The sequence below is a fragment of the Osmerus eperlanus genome, chromosome 1, assembly GCF_963692335.1.
Source record: "Osmerus eperlanus chromosome 1, fOsmEpe2.1, whole genome shotgun sequence".
Taxonomy (NCBI): Eukaryota; Metazoa; Chordata; class Actinopteri; order Osmeriformes; family Osmeridae; genus Osmerus; species Osmerus eperlanus.
The window spans coordinates 2850065-2866884 of NC_085018.1; the positions used below are offsets into that span (position 1 = coordinate 2850065).

Consider the following 16820-nt stretch of genomic DNA (forward strand, 5'->3'; position numbering starts at 1 on the left):
CATTCTGACCCATCAGTCATTGTGACCCACCGTCGTATTGCGACAAATTTACCTCATACAAAAACAAAGTGAAGCATTTTCTTTTAACTGTCGGGCTGTCTCAGACCCCCCACATTGGAATGGTTAAAAGAAAATTATTTGTATTTGTTTTTGTATTGGGTAAAATTGGGTAAACACAACGATGGTTCGTTATGAACCTTTGGGTCATGTGACCCGAAGGCAGCACGAGGGTTAAGACAGAGGGCGCCACTATACAGCCCAATACAGCCAGAAGCAGGATGTGGAGAGGGTTAACCAAGAAGTCAGAGCGCAGTCGTGAAGCACACACACACACTGACGGCTCAGTAAAATGAGCAGAGCAGAGTGGAGTTGACAGTTCAGACATGGAGTTGCGTGCTGAGCTGTTGAAGTCTATCTGGTACGCCTTCACCTCCCTGGATGTGGAGAAGAGCGGGAAGGTGTCCAAGTCCCAGCTGAAGGTGGGTCAGGGGTCAGGGGGTCAGGGGGTCAGGGCAGGGCTCAAGTTATAGGGAAGAAGATGAGAACTGGCTCCTTATGCCAAAGATTTTGTCTGCCTCTCTGTTTCCATCATTTTCAGATTGTAATCACCTGTGCTTTCTTTCATTGTGATTCATTTTGTTTCTTAAATTGTTGCTTTATTACTTTTGCAGACATTAAGGTTTGTTTTCCCTTGTCCACAAATTGTCAAATTAATTGTCACATTCATAATTTATCAAGAAACAAGGTCAATACATTTTCATTTGGTTCTCATCACTGATCTTTCCTGTCATTTCTTCACACTGCTGTGTGTATGTATGAAAGTGTGGGTGTGCTTCCTGTTTACACAAGAAAGACATCACGGTATATCTAATGTGAAAATGGTTCACCTCAGTCTTTTCAAATCAATTTCAACACATTTATCTGTTGTGCTGTGCCTTATGTGTGTGAAAGAAGTTCCTACAACTTGATATAATGTGTTATTGCTACAGGGTCTTAATCTGGATTGATCTCTTAACTGTTGTGCATTCAGGATCCTCTGGATTAAAACCCACCTCTGGACTATTAAACTGTTTAGCATTGTGGTGGTGATCTGACCTGCTTTTAGAACTGTCCAACACTGTGGTGGTGATCTGACCTGCTTTTAGAACTGTCCAACACTATGTACATACCTTGACTTGGGGAACATTGTCAACACAGTTCAAAATGACAATTTTCAAAATGATTTTCTTCGTGTATGATTCATCTACTCCGGTTAGTAGAGGGTCAGTGTAAAGATTATAATTCATTATTCTCTAAATCATCATACAGTATGCTGTCTATAATATGTCATGATCATCATCATCCATGATCATTGTTGTCATCCAATCTGTGTCTGGTGTGTGGACTGTTGTTGATGTGAGGGCTCCTAAAGGCTTAGCGAGCATTTGGTAGAATCAGGAATAGTCTGGTGAGCTCCAGCACTGTGTTGAGGGAGCAGCCATGGGGGATCTGTGACGTGTCTAATCCCAGTCACACTCCCCGGCTGAGAGGCTGAACCAGGCTCAGCCTGGCTGGGGACTCAGAGACCCAGAAAGCCACAGCTCACACTTAATAAGCTCTGTGTTTGACTTGGGCATCATACCTCATGGCATGTGTTGACATTTTTTTTAAATCTGTGCTGTCTCATAACCTGTGTTACTGTGTTCTGTGTTACTGTGTTAGGTGGTGTCTCATAACCTTTGTTACTGTGTTAGTTGTTGTCTCATAACCTGTGTTCTGTTTTACTGTGTTAGGTGCTGTCTCATAACCTGTGTTACTGTGTTACTGTGTTAGGTGGTGTCTCATAACCTGTGTTACTGTGTTAGTTGTTGTCTCATAACCTGTGTTCTGTTTTACTGTGTTAGGTGCTGTCTCATAACCTGTGTTACTGTGTTACTGTGTTAGTTGTTGTCTCATAACCTGTGTTCTGTTTTACTGTGTTAGGTGCTGTCTCATAACCTGTGTTACTGTGTTACTGTGTTAGGTGGTGTCTCATAACCTGTGTTACTGTGTTCTCTGTTACTGTGTTAGGTGCTGTCTCATAACCTGTGTTACTGTGTTCTGTGTTACTGTGTTACTGTGTTAGTTGTTGTCTCATAACCTGTGTTCTGTTTTACTTTGTTAGGTGCTGTCTCATAACCTGTGTTACTGTGTTCTGTGTTACTGTGTTACTGTGTTAGGTGGTGTCTCATAACCTGTTACTGTGTTACTGTGTTAGGTGGTGTCTCATAACCTGTGTTACTGTGTTAGGTGGTGTCTCATAACCTGTTACTGTGTTACTGTGTTAGGTGCTGTCTCATAAGCTGTGTTCTGTGTTACTGTGTTACTGTGTTACTTGTTGTCTCATAACCAGTCGCGCCCCCAGAAATTTGTCATAGGGGTGGCCAGATGGGGCAAGGGAAAATCTTGGGGTGGCACACCAAAATCAAAACACATAACAGAATTTCAGAATACACTCTCGGTATGATCGGCCCGAATTGCCTAAGTTAGTAATAGGCTTCTCTCTTTCATTTGTCTAAACTAGCTAGCAAGGTAAGACAGTCAGCCCTCCCAAAATACCGAATTTAACTAGCACTAGCTAATTAGACTAACTACTGTAGCTAACCAACGTAAGCTAGGTTGCCAACTGTAAAAAAGGTAATTTAAAATTCAAAACAGTGTATTGAATATTTGTAGGCCTACTTACTTTTTTTCTTGGTATCTGCACTTAGCAGCGTCCAACTGGGCTAGCCTTCATCGACGATAAGCTCCCTCAACTTTTATGTACCGTTAGGCTATAGACTGCACTCTCACCTGGCCCAGTGCAACCTCTTGTGGGGGGAGGGGTGACAGGATCTGAGTGTGGAGATACATGGATTTCTCTGACGAAATGTTTCAATCGTAGACTGTGGTTTGTATAGGATAAAATGTGTTTTAAAATATTTTATTTAGGTTGATTTGTCCGACAGTGAAGTTAAAATCCCGTTTTCCATTAATGAAAAAAAAATATATATCTGGATGATGGACAATATGCGACTCGCGATGGAGGGGCCAGTGGGGGGCCGGCAATTTTCTCAGGGTGGCCATGGCCCCCCTGGTCCCCCCCCTGACGGCGCTACTGCTCATAACCTGTGTTACTGTGTTCTGTGTTACTGTGTTAGGTGGTGTCTCATAACCTGTGTTACTGTGTTACTGTGTTAGGTGCTGTCTCTTAACCTGTGTTCTGTGTTACTGTGTTAGGTGGTGTCTCATAACCTGTGTTACTGTGTTACTGTGTTAGGTGCTGTCTCTTAACCTGTGTTACTGTGTTACTGTGTTAGGTGGTGTCTCATAACCTGTGTTACTGTGTTACTGTGTTAGGTGCTGTCTCATAACCTGTGTTACTGTGTTACTGTGTTAGGTGCTGTCTCTTAACATAACCTGTGTTACTGTGTTACTGTGTTAGGTGCTGTCTCATAACCTGTGTTACTGTGTTACTGTGTTAGGTGCTGTCTCATAACCTGTGTTACTGTGTTACTGTGTTAGGTGCTGTCTCATAACCTGTACACAGTGCTGAATATCCCACACGAGCCAGAGGCATTGGAGGACCACTTCAGAGACGATGATGATGGACCAGTCTCCAACCAGGGCTACATGCCATACCTAAACAAATACATACTGGATAAAGTAATGCACACTCACACTCTCACAAACACACGCACACAGGGATTGGCCAATAGTGTCCCTGCATGAAGTCCTTTGGTGGATTTCTCAAAACATTTGACTGTATGAATGTGTTTTGGTATCATGGATGCAGTGGCACCATTGTATTGCTACACCACTACAAGTACGAGTCAATCTGGCTTCATCACACGCAAGACAACACACTTACAGTCTCAAACACTTACGCAGCTGTACATAATAAATGTGTAGCACACCAGAGCATAACTATACACAGCTAAACTGCTGTTCCTCTGACCCCAGGTGGTTGAGGGAACGTTCGATAAGGAGAAGGTGGATGAGCTGTGTTGGACACTGTGCTCCAATAAAAACTATCATCCCAAAGATGGAGGTATTCTGTCCCATGACGATGCCCTGAGACTCTGGTGCCTCTTCAACTTCCTGTCTGAGGACAAGTACCCACTGGTGCTGGTTCCAGACGAGGTGAGCTCCGTCTTCCTGTCACTTCCTTCCTGTCACTTCCTTTCTGTCTCTCCCTCTCTTCTCTTTCGCCCTGTCAGAATGTGTAGTAACCATGGCTTCCACCTCTGACAAGTACCAACATGAGGAGTGTAAGATAGACTAATAGGAAACACAGATGTAAGGAGAGGAGGAAGGAGAGGAGGAAGGAGAGGAGGTAGGATAGGAGATAGGAGAGGAGGTAAGGTTGGAGGAAGGGTTGGAGGAAGAAAGGGAGGTAGGAGAAGAGGTAGGAGAGGAGCTAAGGTTGGAGGAAGGAGAGGAAGAAGGAGAGGAGGTAGGATAGGAGGTAGGATAGGAGGAAGGAGGTAGGAGAGGAGGTAGGAGAGGAGGAAATAGGAAGGATAGGAGGTAGAATAGAAGGTAGGATAGGAGGTAAGAGAGGAGGAAGGAGGTAGGATAGGAGGTAGGAGAGGAGGTAGGAGGAAAGAAAGGAGGTAGGAGGTAGGATAGGAGGAAGGAGGTAGGATAGGAGGTAGGATAGAAGGTAGGGTAGGAGGTGGGATAGGAGGTAGGAGAGGAGGTAGGAGGAAAGAGAGGATGTAGGATAGGAGGTAAGAGAAGAGAAAAGTGGTAGGATATGGAAGGGAGCACACAGCATCTGGCCAGGTCATACAGTTTGGGGGCCGTTTGTAAAGGAAGGTAATGTAATACAATGTACAAACACTATAGCAAAATAAATACTGGTCAAAAGTTTTAGAACACCCCCATTTTTTCCAGTTTTCATTGAAATTTAAGCCAAGTCCAGTGAATAACCTGAAATGGTACAAAGGAAAGCGGTAAACTGCCAGAGGTTAAAAAAAATAGTTTAGGTTTTTCAATTAACAAAGGAAGATAGACAGACCATTATAACCCTTAAAAGTGTAGGTCTTTCCTTTAGAGAAATTGCAAAGAAAGTCAAGGTGTCAGTGAGTACAGTTTCCTACACCATCAAAAGTCACTTGGAAACTGGAGGAAACTCTGACAGGAAGAGGTCTGGCAGACCCAAAGCCACAACTGAATCAGAAGACAAGACTCAGAGTCAACAGCTTTCGTGATAGGCGGCTCACAGGACAACAGCTTCAAGCACAGCTGAACACTGGTCGAAGTAAGCAAGTCTCAGTTTCAACTGTGAAGAGACTTTGAGCTGCGGGTTTGACAGGTCAAGTGACAGTAAGAAAGCCATTGCTAAAGATGGCCAAATAAGAAAAAGAGGCTTGCCTGGGCCATGAAGCACCGCATGTGGACTACTGAAGACAGGAAGAAGGTCTTATGGACCGATGAATCCAAATCTTGAAATCTTTGGTTCATCACGCAGGGTTTTTGTATGCCGTTGAGTAAGCGAAAGGATGGTTCCTCGGTGTGTGACACCAACTGCCAAACATGGAGGAGGAAGCGTGATGGTCTGGGGCTATTTTTCTGTATCCAGAGTCGGCAGTTTCCACAGAGTGAGTGGCACCCTGAACCAAAACTGCTACCACAGCGTTTTGCAGCGCCATGCAATACCCTTTGGTATACGTCTAGTTGGTCAGGGGTTCATCCTACAGCAAGATAATGACCCAAAACATACCTCCAGGCTATGTCAGAACTACCTTAGAAGAAAAGAACAAGACGGTAGGCTTCAAATCATGGAATGGCCAGCACAGTCTCCAGACTTAAACCCCATCGAGCTGGTTTGGGATGAACTGGACAGAAGGGTGAAAGCAAAGCAACCTACAAGTGCAACACATTTGTGGGAACTTCTGCAACAGTGTTGGGAAGAACTTTCTGAACAATATTTGATTTCCATTGTAAAAAGAATGCCACGAGTGTGTTCGGCTGTTATATCTGCAAAAGGTGGCTACTTTGATGAGTCAAAAATGTAGATTAACTTTTGTTGAACAAAGCGATTCCATGATTTATTTTTTATCTCCAATTGTTTATTTGTTCTATGCTTTAATTTCAGAGTAGATTGAGACATTAAACTGTGTAAATTTCAATAAAAACTGGAAAGATTTAGGTGTTCTAAAACTTTTGACCGGTAGTGTATACGTATTGTTGGTTCTCTACTGGCTCCTGCTGTAGGTGGAATATTTACTCAAGAAGCTGTGCTCAGCCATGAGTGTGGAGCTGAGCTGTGTGGACATGGAGGACTTCTTCTCCCAGGAGGCCGTGCAGCATAACGGCGTCAATGTGTGGCTCTTCCTGGACTTTGTGAACTCTGGAAAGCTGACCAGGGGTGTGGAGCGGGAATCTGTTACCATGGCAATAGAGGAGGTCTACCAGGAAATAGTGGGCAATGTAATCAAAGAGGTCAGCTGGATGTGCTTGTGTGTGTTGTGCATACAACATCTTTGTTTGTGACTGTGTGTCTAGATAGATAGAAATTGTAGTGTTACAGTCAATCTTACAGCACTAAATCATGTGTAAATCGAGCAAAAAATCACTATTAGTGAGTGTGTGTTTGCATAGGAATGAGAGGGTGAGTGAGTGAATGTTTGTGTAGGAGTGAATGAGGGAGAGACTGAATGCCAAACCCTCCATACCCAAAATCAAGGTCCTCAGATTAACCTCCCAGCTGAAATAACCGTGAACTCTGTTTCAACGTGAGCATGTCGTTGTTGTGTGTGTGTGTGTGTGTGCGTGCCCATTCCCAGGGCTACCTGTGGAAGAAGGGCCACCTGAGGAGGAACTGGACGGAGCGCTGGTTCTCCCTGCGTCCCAGCAGCCTGCTGTACTTTGTGAGCGAGGACAGCCATGACTGCAAGGGTCTCATCGAACTGGACCTCAACTGCTGTGTGGAGGTGGCCGCCGCGACAAACATCTCTGAAACCAAAATCTACGTTTTGGTTCTGTCAATTAGACAGACTCCAAAAATGCCTATAGGAGCTAAAGAGCCAAACAGGGGTCCGCTGTATATACAGTAGACGGGCGTTTCCCCAATCAAATGTAGATTTGTTTACATGAGGATCGCTTCATCGACATCCCTGTCATCATCATCACAATCCTGGTCATCCTCCGTGTGTTGCGTTGCCGTTGGCAGGTACTTCCGGAGAGGGAGGGGAAGAGGTGCATGTTCTGTGTGAAGACCCTCACCAAGACCTACGAAATGAGCGCCCCCGACACCAAGCAAAGACAGGAGTGGACCAACGGTTCGTTCGAGAGGAATGTTTAGGAGAACATAAGTTTGATACACAGCTTGAAATGTTGTTTCCTGGGTCTCTGGGCCTGGCTGCCTGCTGTAGATCAGAACAGTGGTGTGGTCATGATGTGATATTTCAGAGCACCATTTTCTAACATGTCCCCCCCTCTTGCTGTGTCTGTCAGCCATCCAGACGGCCATCCGCCTGTGTGCGGAGGGGAAGAGCTCTCTGCATGAGGACCTGAGGCAGCGACGCCGGCAGCAGAGGGAGGAGCGCGAGAGGAGGCGAGTCGGCAAGGAGGAGGAGCTGCAGCGACTGCACCTCCTGCAGGGGGAGAGGGAGAGCAGGCTGGTGGAGCTGGAGCTACTGCAGGTCAGGTAGAGGGTGTCTGGGCAGAGCTGCAGGTCAGGTAGAGGGTGTCTGGGCAGAGCTGCAGGTCAGGTAGAGAGTGTCTGGGCAGAGCTGCAGGTCAGGTAGAGGGTGTCTGGGCCGAGCTGCAGGTCAGGTAGAGGGTGTCTGGGCAGAGCTGCAGGTCAGGTAGAGGGTGTCTGGGCCGAGCTGCAGGTCAGGTAGAGGGTGTCTGGGCAGAGCTGCAGGTCAGGTAGAGGGTGTCTGGGCAGAGCTGCAGGTCAGGTAGAGGGTGTCTGGGCAGAGCTGCAGGTCAGGTAGAGGGTGTCTGGGCAGAGCTGCAGGTCAGGTAGAGGGTGTCTGGGCCGAGCTGCAGGTCAGGTAGAGGGTGTCTGGGCAGAGCTGCAGGTCAGGTAGAGGGTGTCTGGGCAGAGCTGCAGGTCAGGTAGAGGGTGTCTGGGCAGAGCTGCAGGTCAGGTAGAGGGTGTCTGGGCCGAGCTGGCCGTGGTTACATTTACATTTATTCATTTAGCAGACTGGCCTACAGTGTGTGTGTGTCCTCCAAAAATTGAATACTTTATTAATCATCTTTGCCATGGAAACCATCTTCTTTTGGACTGCAATGACCGATCATTTCATGTTTTATGCTAAAGACAGTATTACAGTATGTCTTGAAGAACTACTACAATGTACTGTGGTAACCCACGAATCCAAACAATCAGCAAGTTAACAAAAAAAGGAATCACCCCAATAGCATGTCCGCCTCCCACCTGTAGGAGGCGCAGAGACAGGCACAGACAGCGCTGCACCAGGAGGAGCAGAGGAGGAAACAGCAGCAGGAGGAGCTGCAGAGAGCCCTGCAGGAGCAGGTCCAGGAGGCTGAACAGGTGAGGAGAGAGGGAGGGAGGGAGGTGGAGGAGAGGGAGGGAGGTAGGGAGGGAGGGAGGGAAGAGGGGGGAGGAGAGGGAGGAGAGAGAGGGAGGGAGGAGGAGGGGGAGGAGGAGAGAGCAAGGGAGGAGAAAGAGGGGTGGAGGAGGGGAGAGAGAGAGGGAGGTGCTCACACCCCTCCTCCCCTATAAACACACACACAGAGAAAACAGAAGAGCCCTTCTTCTACACGCTGGGTGTATGTGGGGGGTGTGGAGGTGATGTAGTGCAGTGTAAGAGTGAGGGCTTGTCCTGGGTCAGGCGCGGGCCAGCATGCAGGCAGAGATGGCCCTGAAGGAGGCGGAGGCGGAGCGACAGAGGAGGAGGATCAGAGAGCTGGAGGAGACACAGCTACGCCTGGAGGAGGCGCTGCACCTGGAGATCAGAGCCAGACAGGACGAGGAGGAGCACCGCCACGCACAGGCCACGTATGACACACTCACACACCATGACATACACACACACACATACACACTCACACATGCATACTCACACACACACACACACCTTAAAGACAGACAGACAAGCAGGCAAATGCATGCAGACCAACAGATACTCACTCATTCCCTCTGTCTCACTGTCTTGCGAACACACTGTCTTTGTATTGCCCTGGATGTCTGACACCAGTCAAATCACTCAAGAGCTTCTCAACCTGTTCCTGGGACCACAGTGTGCTGTTGGCCTCAGACCCCCACCCCCCAACCCCCCCACGCCAACTTTTACGGCAACTTTTTGTGCCAACTTTTACGCCAACTTTTACGCCAACTTTTACGCCGACTTTTACGCCAACTTTTACACCAACTTTTACGCTGCACAAGAAATATGTTGTTCCTGGGCCCTACATTTTACTGTCACTGGCAAGTAAATGAAGCAAACCACAACCCTCACACCAAACCTGTTATAAGCTCATCTTAAACTTAGAATAATGATGTGCAAGTACACAGCCACCTCACAAACACACATTCCCCCTTTGTGAGCCTATTTCAATTTCCTGTCACCTCTTTGCAATTTGCTTGTGGTTAAAAAGCCTGTGATCTTGAAGTTCAGCAACACCAGACCACATATGTGAGCTGTGTGTATAAACCTCTTCCCTCCAATCAGAAACCCTCCCTTTGTCAGTGTTCAGTGCAACAATATGTACAACAATTTGTGTCACTTGAGTGGGCCCACTCAAGCTTGTCTAAGTACGATTGATTTTATAGAATGTTCAAGCTAAGCTGGTACATTGTTTTAATATAGAGATTTGCAGGTACAAATATAAGTCAAATTGTAATTACTCTCATGGAATTCAAAATTCAGTGGATTAGTACCGATCTCTCCCATGTCCCCATCCTAGGTTGCTGGCTGAGGAGGAGGAGAAGATGAAGGCGCTACTGGCTCTCCAAGAAGAGCAGGAGGAGTACATCCTGAAGACTCAGAGAGAGAAGCAGGAGCTCAGACAGGAGATGGAAAACAAGTCCCAGGCTCTGGACGAGGCCCAGCTTCAGCTGGAGAGGGTCCGGGCCAGCCGACACAGAGTGGACCAGGACATAGCAGTGAGTTCCACTGTCAGATATGGTTGCTTTGCACTGTGCCTGGTAAATAAAAACTGCTGTCTCTGACCACAAAAGATCCCTTCTAATCCTTGATTACTTTCTGCATGCTCCATTTGTACGTCGCTTTGGCTAAAAGCGTCTGCTAAATGAATACAATTTTAATGTAAAATGCCAATGTAACTTTGTATTCCTGCTGACTTCCTCTTCCTGTTGTTCTTCAGGCTGCTCAGAGGAAGCTTCGCCAGGCCAGCACCAGCGTCAAGCACTGGAACGTCCAGATGAACCGCCTCATGCATCCCATCGGGCCTGGAGGTGGGAGGATGAGTGGCACCATGGTTAACTTGTTAAAAACAAACCCCTGAACATGCAGTCTGTAGCATAATAATAATAATAAACATTAATTTTCTATAGCTCCTTTAAAAGTTGCATCTTAAAGCGTTTAATGAGATGTCAAGCATGAGACGTCAAGTATTGAGCACGAGATGTTTTGAAAAGAATACCACAACGATAACAACAACTATATTGCAGAACGATCACTTTCAAAATATGTTTTTTTTCCAGCTGATGAACTATAAAACACTGAAGACCTATAAGAATCCATCCAAATTTAAAGCGCTTGCACATTTAAAATGGCAGACGACATTTAATCGTGAGGCTGGTGCAGATGCGTAGCCACGGGTTGGCCTGGGTAGGCACAGGCCTACCCAATTTGTTCTAAGGCCTACCCAAAAACAAAAATATCCCCGAAAAATGATGCACCGGGTATCGCAAAGTAATTAAGTAAAAAAACTGAAAAGATGCCTATCCATATTTTTCTAGGCCTACCCAAAAAGATTATTCTGGCTACGCCCCTGAGCTGGTGTGGATGCAAATATAGCTATTGTTGCAGTTATAGTTGTCGTTACCATCCTTGGTGTGAACGGGCTGTTTCTCTGTTTCTCTGTGTCTCTCTACCCCCTCCTCTGTTCTTGCAGACAGAAGACCCTCGTTGGGGGGCTCTGGTGTGCCTGCTGTGTGTGTGCCGACTGGAAGAGACCCTGGCCTGCGCCTGTACCACCAGAGGAGCGAGAGGGAGAGGGAGAGGGGGCTGGAGGGCGGGGGGGACCAGGGGAGCGAGGTGAGAGATGTGGACGCCGGTCGGAAGGTGGATAGGCCTCTGTCTCAGGCGTCTAATGGGGACATGGACTGTGACCAGGAATGACAAATACAAACCCATGTATCGCAGTGACCCGTTTAAAAAATGAATCAAATCTAAATGTCTGAAAGCTACATTAAGACTGAAGGCTGAGTCTGTATGCTTGTAGTGTTTAGAATGAACAATGTTCTACCTTAATAAAGTCTACCATATGTTCTACCTTAATAAAGTCTACCTTATGTTCTACCTTAATAAAGTCACAGGAAATCACCTACTGCACTTTTCCTTGAGCTGTGGTTTTAGTTTTGAAATGGAAGAAATGTTCTCCGAATGGTTACGTCATGATCAGATTGTTCTGCTATAGCTGTAACATGTTCTGCACCAAACGCACTAGCTGATCCCTTTACAAGCAGATGAAATCTGAATCCATCAATAACCTGAAAGTCTGAAGCCTGGTAACAGATAACAAAACAAGTCAGGGGAGTCAGGTGGCTAAGTGGTGAGGGAATCGGGCTAGTAATCCGAAGGTTGCCAGTTCGATTCCCGGTCATGCCGACTGACGTTGTGTCCTTGGGCAAGGCACTTCACCCTACTTGCCTCGGGGGAATGTCCCTGTATTTACTGTAAGTCGCTCTGGATAAGAGCGTCTACTAAATGTAAGTTTAAGTGGCAAGTTTACTGGCTCCACCTAAAACTAAAAAAGCTACTGTATATTACAGATTCCAACAAAGGCCTGAATCATATGTATCCTGTTCAGTCATTTGGCTCAGAAGGACACCTGGTGGCTATATATATATATACACTGTATTGACAGTGTAACTGGAAAGTATTCTCAGCCCTTCACTTTTTCCACATGTTGTTATGTTATAGCCGTATTCAAAAATAGATTCAATTCATTTCCCCCCTCAGAATTCTACACGCCGTACCCCATAATGATAAAGTGAAAATGTATTTTGAAATTTTTGCAAATCTATTAGAATTTATTTTATTTTTTTAATCAATCACATGTACATAAGTATTCACAGCCATTTGCCATGCCACTCAAAATTTAGCTCAGGTGCATCCTGTTTACACTGATCATCCTTGAGATGTTTCTACAATTTGATTGGAGTCCACCCGTGGAAAATTCAGTTGATTGGACATGATTTGGAAATGAGCACACCTGTCCGTATAAGGTCCCACAGTTGACAATGCATGTCACATAAATTGTCTGTAGACTTCAGAGATAGGATTGTATCGAGGCACAGATCTGGGGAAGGGTACAGAAATATTTCTGCAGCATTGAAGGTCCCAATGAGCACAGTGGCCTCCATAATCCATAAATAGAAGTTTGGAACCACCAGGACTCTTCCTAGAGTTGGCCGCCCAGCCAAACTGAGGGATCGGGGGAGAACGGCCTTAGTCAGGGAGATGACAAAGAATCCAATGGTCACTCTGACAGGGCGTTGCTCTGTGAAGAGGAGAACCTTCCAGAAGGACAACGACATCTCTGCAGCACTCCACCAATCAGGCCTGCATGGTAGAGTGGCCAGACAGAAGCCACTCTTCAGTAAAAGGCACATGACAGCCTGCCAGGAGTTTACCAAAAGGCACCTGAAGGACTCTCAAGACCATGAGAAAAAGAATTCTCTGGTCTGATGAAACAAAGATTGTCTGGAGGAAACCAGCCACCACTCACCACCACCTGGCCAATACCATCCCTACAGTGAAACATGGTGGTGGCAGCATCATGCTGTGGGGATGTTTTTCAGCGACAGGAACTGGGAGACTAATCAGGATCGATAGAAAGATGAATGCAGCAATGTACAGAGAGATCCTACAGGAAAACCTGCTCCAGAGCACTCTGGACCTCAGACTAGGGCGAAGGTTTATCTTCCAACAGTACAACAACCCTAAGAACATTGGCAAGGTAACAAAGGAGTGGCTTCGGGACAACTCTGTGAATGTCCTTGAGTTGCCAAGAGCTTAGACTTGAACCCGATTGAACATCTCTGGAGAGATCTAAAAATGGATGTGCACCGACACTCCCTATCCAACCTGATGGAGCTTGAGAGGTCCTGCAAAGAGGAATGAGAGAAACTGCCCAAAAATAGGTGTAGCAAGCTTGTGGCATCATACTCACAAAGACTTAAGGCTGTAATTGCTGTCAAAGGTGCTTCAACAAAGTATTGAGCAAAGGCTGTGAATACTTATGTACATGTACGTACATTTTTGCTAATCTTAGAAAACAATATCAAAAAACTATTCTCACTGTCATTTTGGGGTAGTGTGTGTAGCATTGAAGGATACATTTATTGAATCCATTTTGGAACAAAAATTATTAAATTAAGAGGATGATGAAATTCAGGACTATCAGATTTGGCTACAGTCAAAGTGAACTTAATTGTCAATCAGACCATGCAACCAAGTAATTACAGACGAACAAAATGGTGTTTCACCATACTCCAAATGTGCAATTAATACAACATTTTTACATTTGACATAATAGTGCAAACAGACATCAACAGGTTAAAGACAACATATACGATAAGAACAACATATGAGTAAAGTGCAAGTGCTGAATAGCAGCATGGATACTATATGATATTTTGCATATGAAGTGCATAGTGCAGACATTGAGCTTACAGAATTCACAAAGAAATAATTTTGCGGTCACTTGGTCCTTAGTGGGTGTATGTGGCGCAGGAGCACCTGTTCATGGGACTTTCTTGAGTGTGTTGAGTAGTCTGATGGCCTGTGGGAAAAAGCTGTTGCTGAGTCTGGTAGTCTTGCACCGCATGCTGCGGTAGCGCTTGCCAGATCGGAGGGTGAACAGTTAGTGTGCTGGGTGGGTGGGGTCTATGGTGATGGCTCTCCTGCGGCAGCGGGACATGTACATGTCCTGAATGGATGGTTGGGCTGATCTGGTGATCTTCTCTGCTGTCCTCACCACTCTCTGCAGGGCCTTCTGGTCAGCAGCAGAGCAACTGCCGTACCAGACTGAGAGGCTGCTGGTTAGGAGGCTCTCAATGGCACCTCTGTAAAACATGGTGCGGGCAGAGGGTGGGAGGTCAGCTCTCCTCATCCGGCGAAGGAAGTGGAGGCGTTGCTGTGGCTTCTTGACCAGAGAGGTGGTGTTGGTGGACCATGTCATGTCATCTGTGATATGCACCCCCAGAAACTTGGTGCTTTTCACAGACTCCACAGCACTGCCATTAATAGTAAGTGGAGTGTGTGGCATGTGATTCTTCCTGAAGTCCACAGTTATTTATTTTGTTTTATTGACATTCAGTTGTAGGTTATTGTTGTCACACCAGTCAATAAGTTGATGCACCTCCTCTCTGTAGGCTGAGTCGTCTATCGATGAGGCCCACCACTGTTGTGTCATCTGCCAACTTGATGATATGGTTTAAGTGTTTTTGGCACAGCAGTCATGGGTCATCAGGGTGAACAGCAGAGGGCTCAGCACACAGCCCTGGGGGACCCCAGTGTACATGATGGTGGTCTCTGAAGAGTTTTTACCAATTCTTACTGTCTGTGGTCTATCGGTGAGGACGTCCAGTAACCAGTTGCATAGTGGGGTGCTGATGCCTATTGAGCCGAGTTTATTTACCAGGTATTGGTGGATGACTGTTTTGAAGGAGCTGAAGTCAATAAACAGCATCCGCACGTAACTGTCTTTGTTTTCCAGATGAGCCAGGCATAGGTCGAGTGCTGTTACTTTGGCATCATCAGTGGAGCCTACACATATGGCATCATCACTATAGGCCTACACATTAGAACATTTACATGTATTAATGCACACACTCACTACAAAAAAGCCACTACTATAATACACACTACATTGCAAACTGGAATTTAAAAAAAGTTATATATAAGGTATAAGTAATACCTGCTATGGTAACACTTTATAATAAGTCAACGCTTTTTGGCATTTACAAAGTGTTAACTAATAGTTAGTTAATCCTTTATAAAACATTTTGAAACATGAACAATACATTATTAAATAGTTAATAAGCTTATTATTAAACACTATGTTGATCATTAATAAACACTGTTAAAAATTATGTCTTTTATTCATAATACAATTCATAAGGTGTTTGATAACTGCATTATCATACTTTATAGACAGCTTGTTAATATAGTTGCAAACCAGTAGTTTAAAAGGTGTTAGTGGTACATGAGCTGCTATAGAAAGCATTAGCAAATGGTGAACAAACCATTTACATTACCTTTACAAAGCATGAGTAAATAACTAACAACATATTTACTTATGTCTTTAATTAATGTACGCCAAGTCGAATACATTATGTACACCAATACTTAGCAGATATCTTAACAACTATTTTATAAAGACTTACTAATGATGCAACTTCTGATTAGTAATGCAAGTTATAAAGCATTTACTAACTGTTAGTTAAGGCTGTTGCGTGACCTAATCTAAAGTGTGAACTATCTATGCCTTATTAAACATTTATAAGTTATTTATTAAGGTATTCTTGTCCATTCTCAAACCTTCTCCTTCTCAAAAGGAAACAGACACAACACAATGTGATACACAAAATTACTATTTTATTGAAGTAATGACAGGCATGTGTCTTACTAACTACTTAGCTCTAACGCTACTAGCCGAGAGTGACAGCGGTCGATACGTTAAAACCTCAGTTTGATATTTCCCGGCATGACCGAACGGTCGAGGTTAGTAAGTTGTTTATTATATGGCATTTGTTTTATCCAGGGTTTGCCCCTTGAACACGTACTTTATTGGCGATAAAGTACTGCCTCGAGTACCTTATTGCTTAAATATATATCTATGCGCGTATTGACCTCATCTGCGGTCTGATACGTATTCTTATTGCCCTCCGCTGATGTCATCTTCAAAATGAGCGAGATCGAGGAGTTTTACCATCCAGATGACAATGAAGACATCAACAGTGACGAGGAAATTCTTAACTTTCTAAAAGAGCAGAAAAGTGTGAACACAGAGAGATAAACGACAAGCGCTAGGCAGATTGCTAGGTTTGGTTGCTCAGATTTCAGATTGGTTGCTAGGTGCTAACACCTGAAACACACCGTGAGAAGACTTGAGTAGAGCTGAACAAAACGACATGTTTTAAATGAAAAGAGCTAAAAGTGCCATATAATAAACAACTTACTAACCTCGACCGTTCGGTCATGCCGGGAAATATCAAACTAAGGTTTTAACGTATCGACCGCTGTCACTCTCGGCTAGTAGCGTTAGAGCTAAGTAGTTAGTAAGACACATGCCTGTCATTACTTCAATAAAATAGTAATTTTGTGTATCACATTGTGTTGTGTCTGTTTCCTTTTGAGAAACGTATGTTCAGCCTTTGTGAATGTGAGGTTCGAGAATGGACAAGAATACCTTAATAAATAACTTATAAATGTTTAATAAGGCATAGATAGTTCACACTTTAGATTAGGTCACGCAACAGCCTTAACTAACAGTTAGTAAATGCTTTATAACTTGCATTACTAATCAGAAGTTGCATCATTAGTAAGTCTTTATAAAATAGTTGTTAAGATATCTGCTAAGTATTGGTGTACATAATGTATTCGACTTGGCGTACATTAATTAAAGACATAAGTAAATATGTT

At 44.8% G+C, this 16820-nt stretch overlaps 1 protein-coding gene across 1 annotated transcript; it reads left to right on the top strand.

Annotated features, from left to right (window-relative positions):
• Nucleotides 1-333: 333 nt before the first annotated feature.
• On the top strand, nucleotides 334-11487 carry LOC134039021 (differentially expressed in FDCP 6 homolog). Its single transcript, XM_062484795.1, has 12 exons — nucleotides 334-479; nucleotides 3523-3663; nucleotides 3961-4140; nucleotides 6220-6447; nucleotides 6792-6938; nucleotides 7178-7286; nucleotides 7462-7649; nucleotides 8402-8512; nucleotides 8814-8980; nucleotides 9889-10087; nucleotides 10309-10399; nucleotides 11062-11487. The coding sequence occupies exons 1-12, from the start codon at nucleotides 384-386 to the stop codon at nucleotides 11286-11288; spliced, it is 1884 nt and encodes a 627-aa protein (XP_062340779.1). The 5' UTR covers nucleotides 334-383; the 3' UTR covers nucleotides 11289-11487.
• Nucleotides 11488-16820: the final 5333 nt, after the last annotated feature.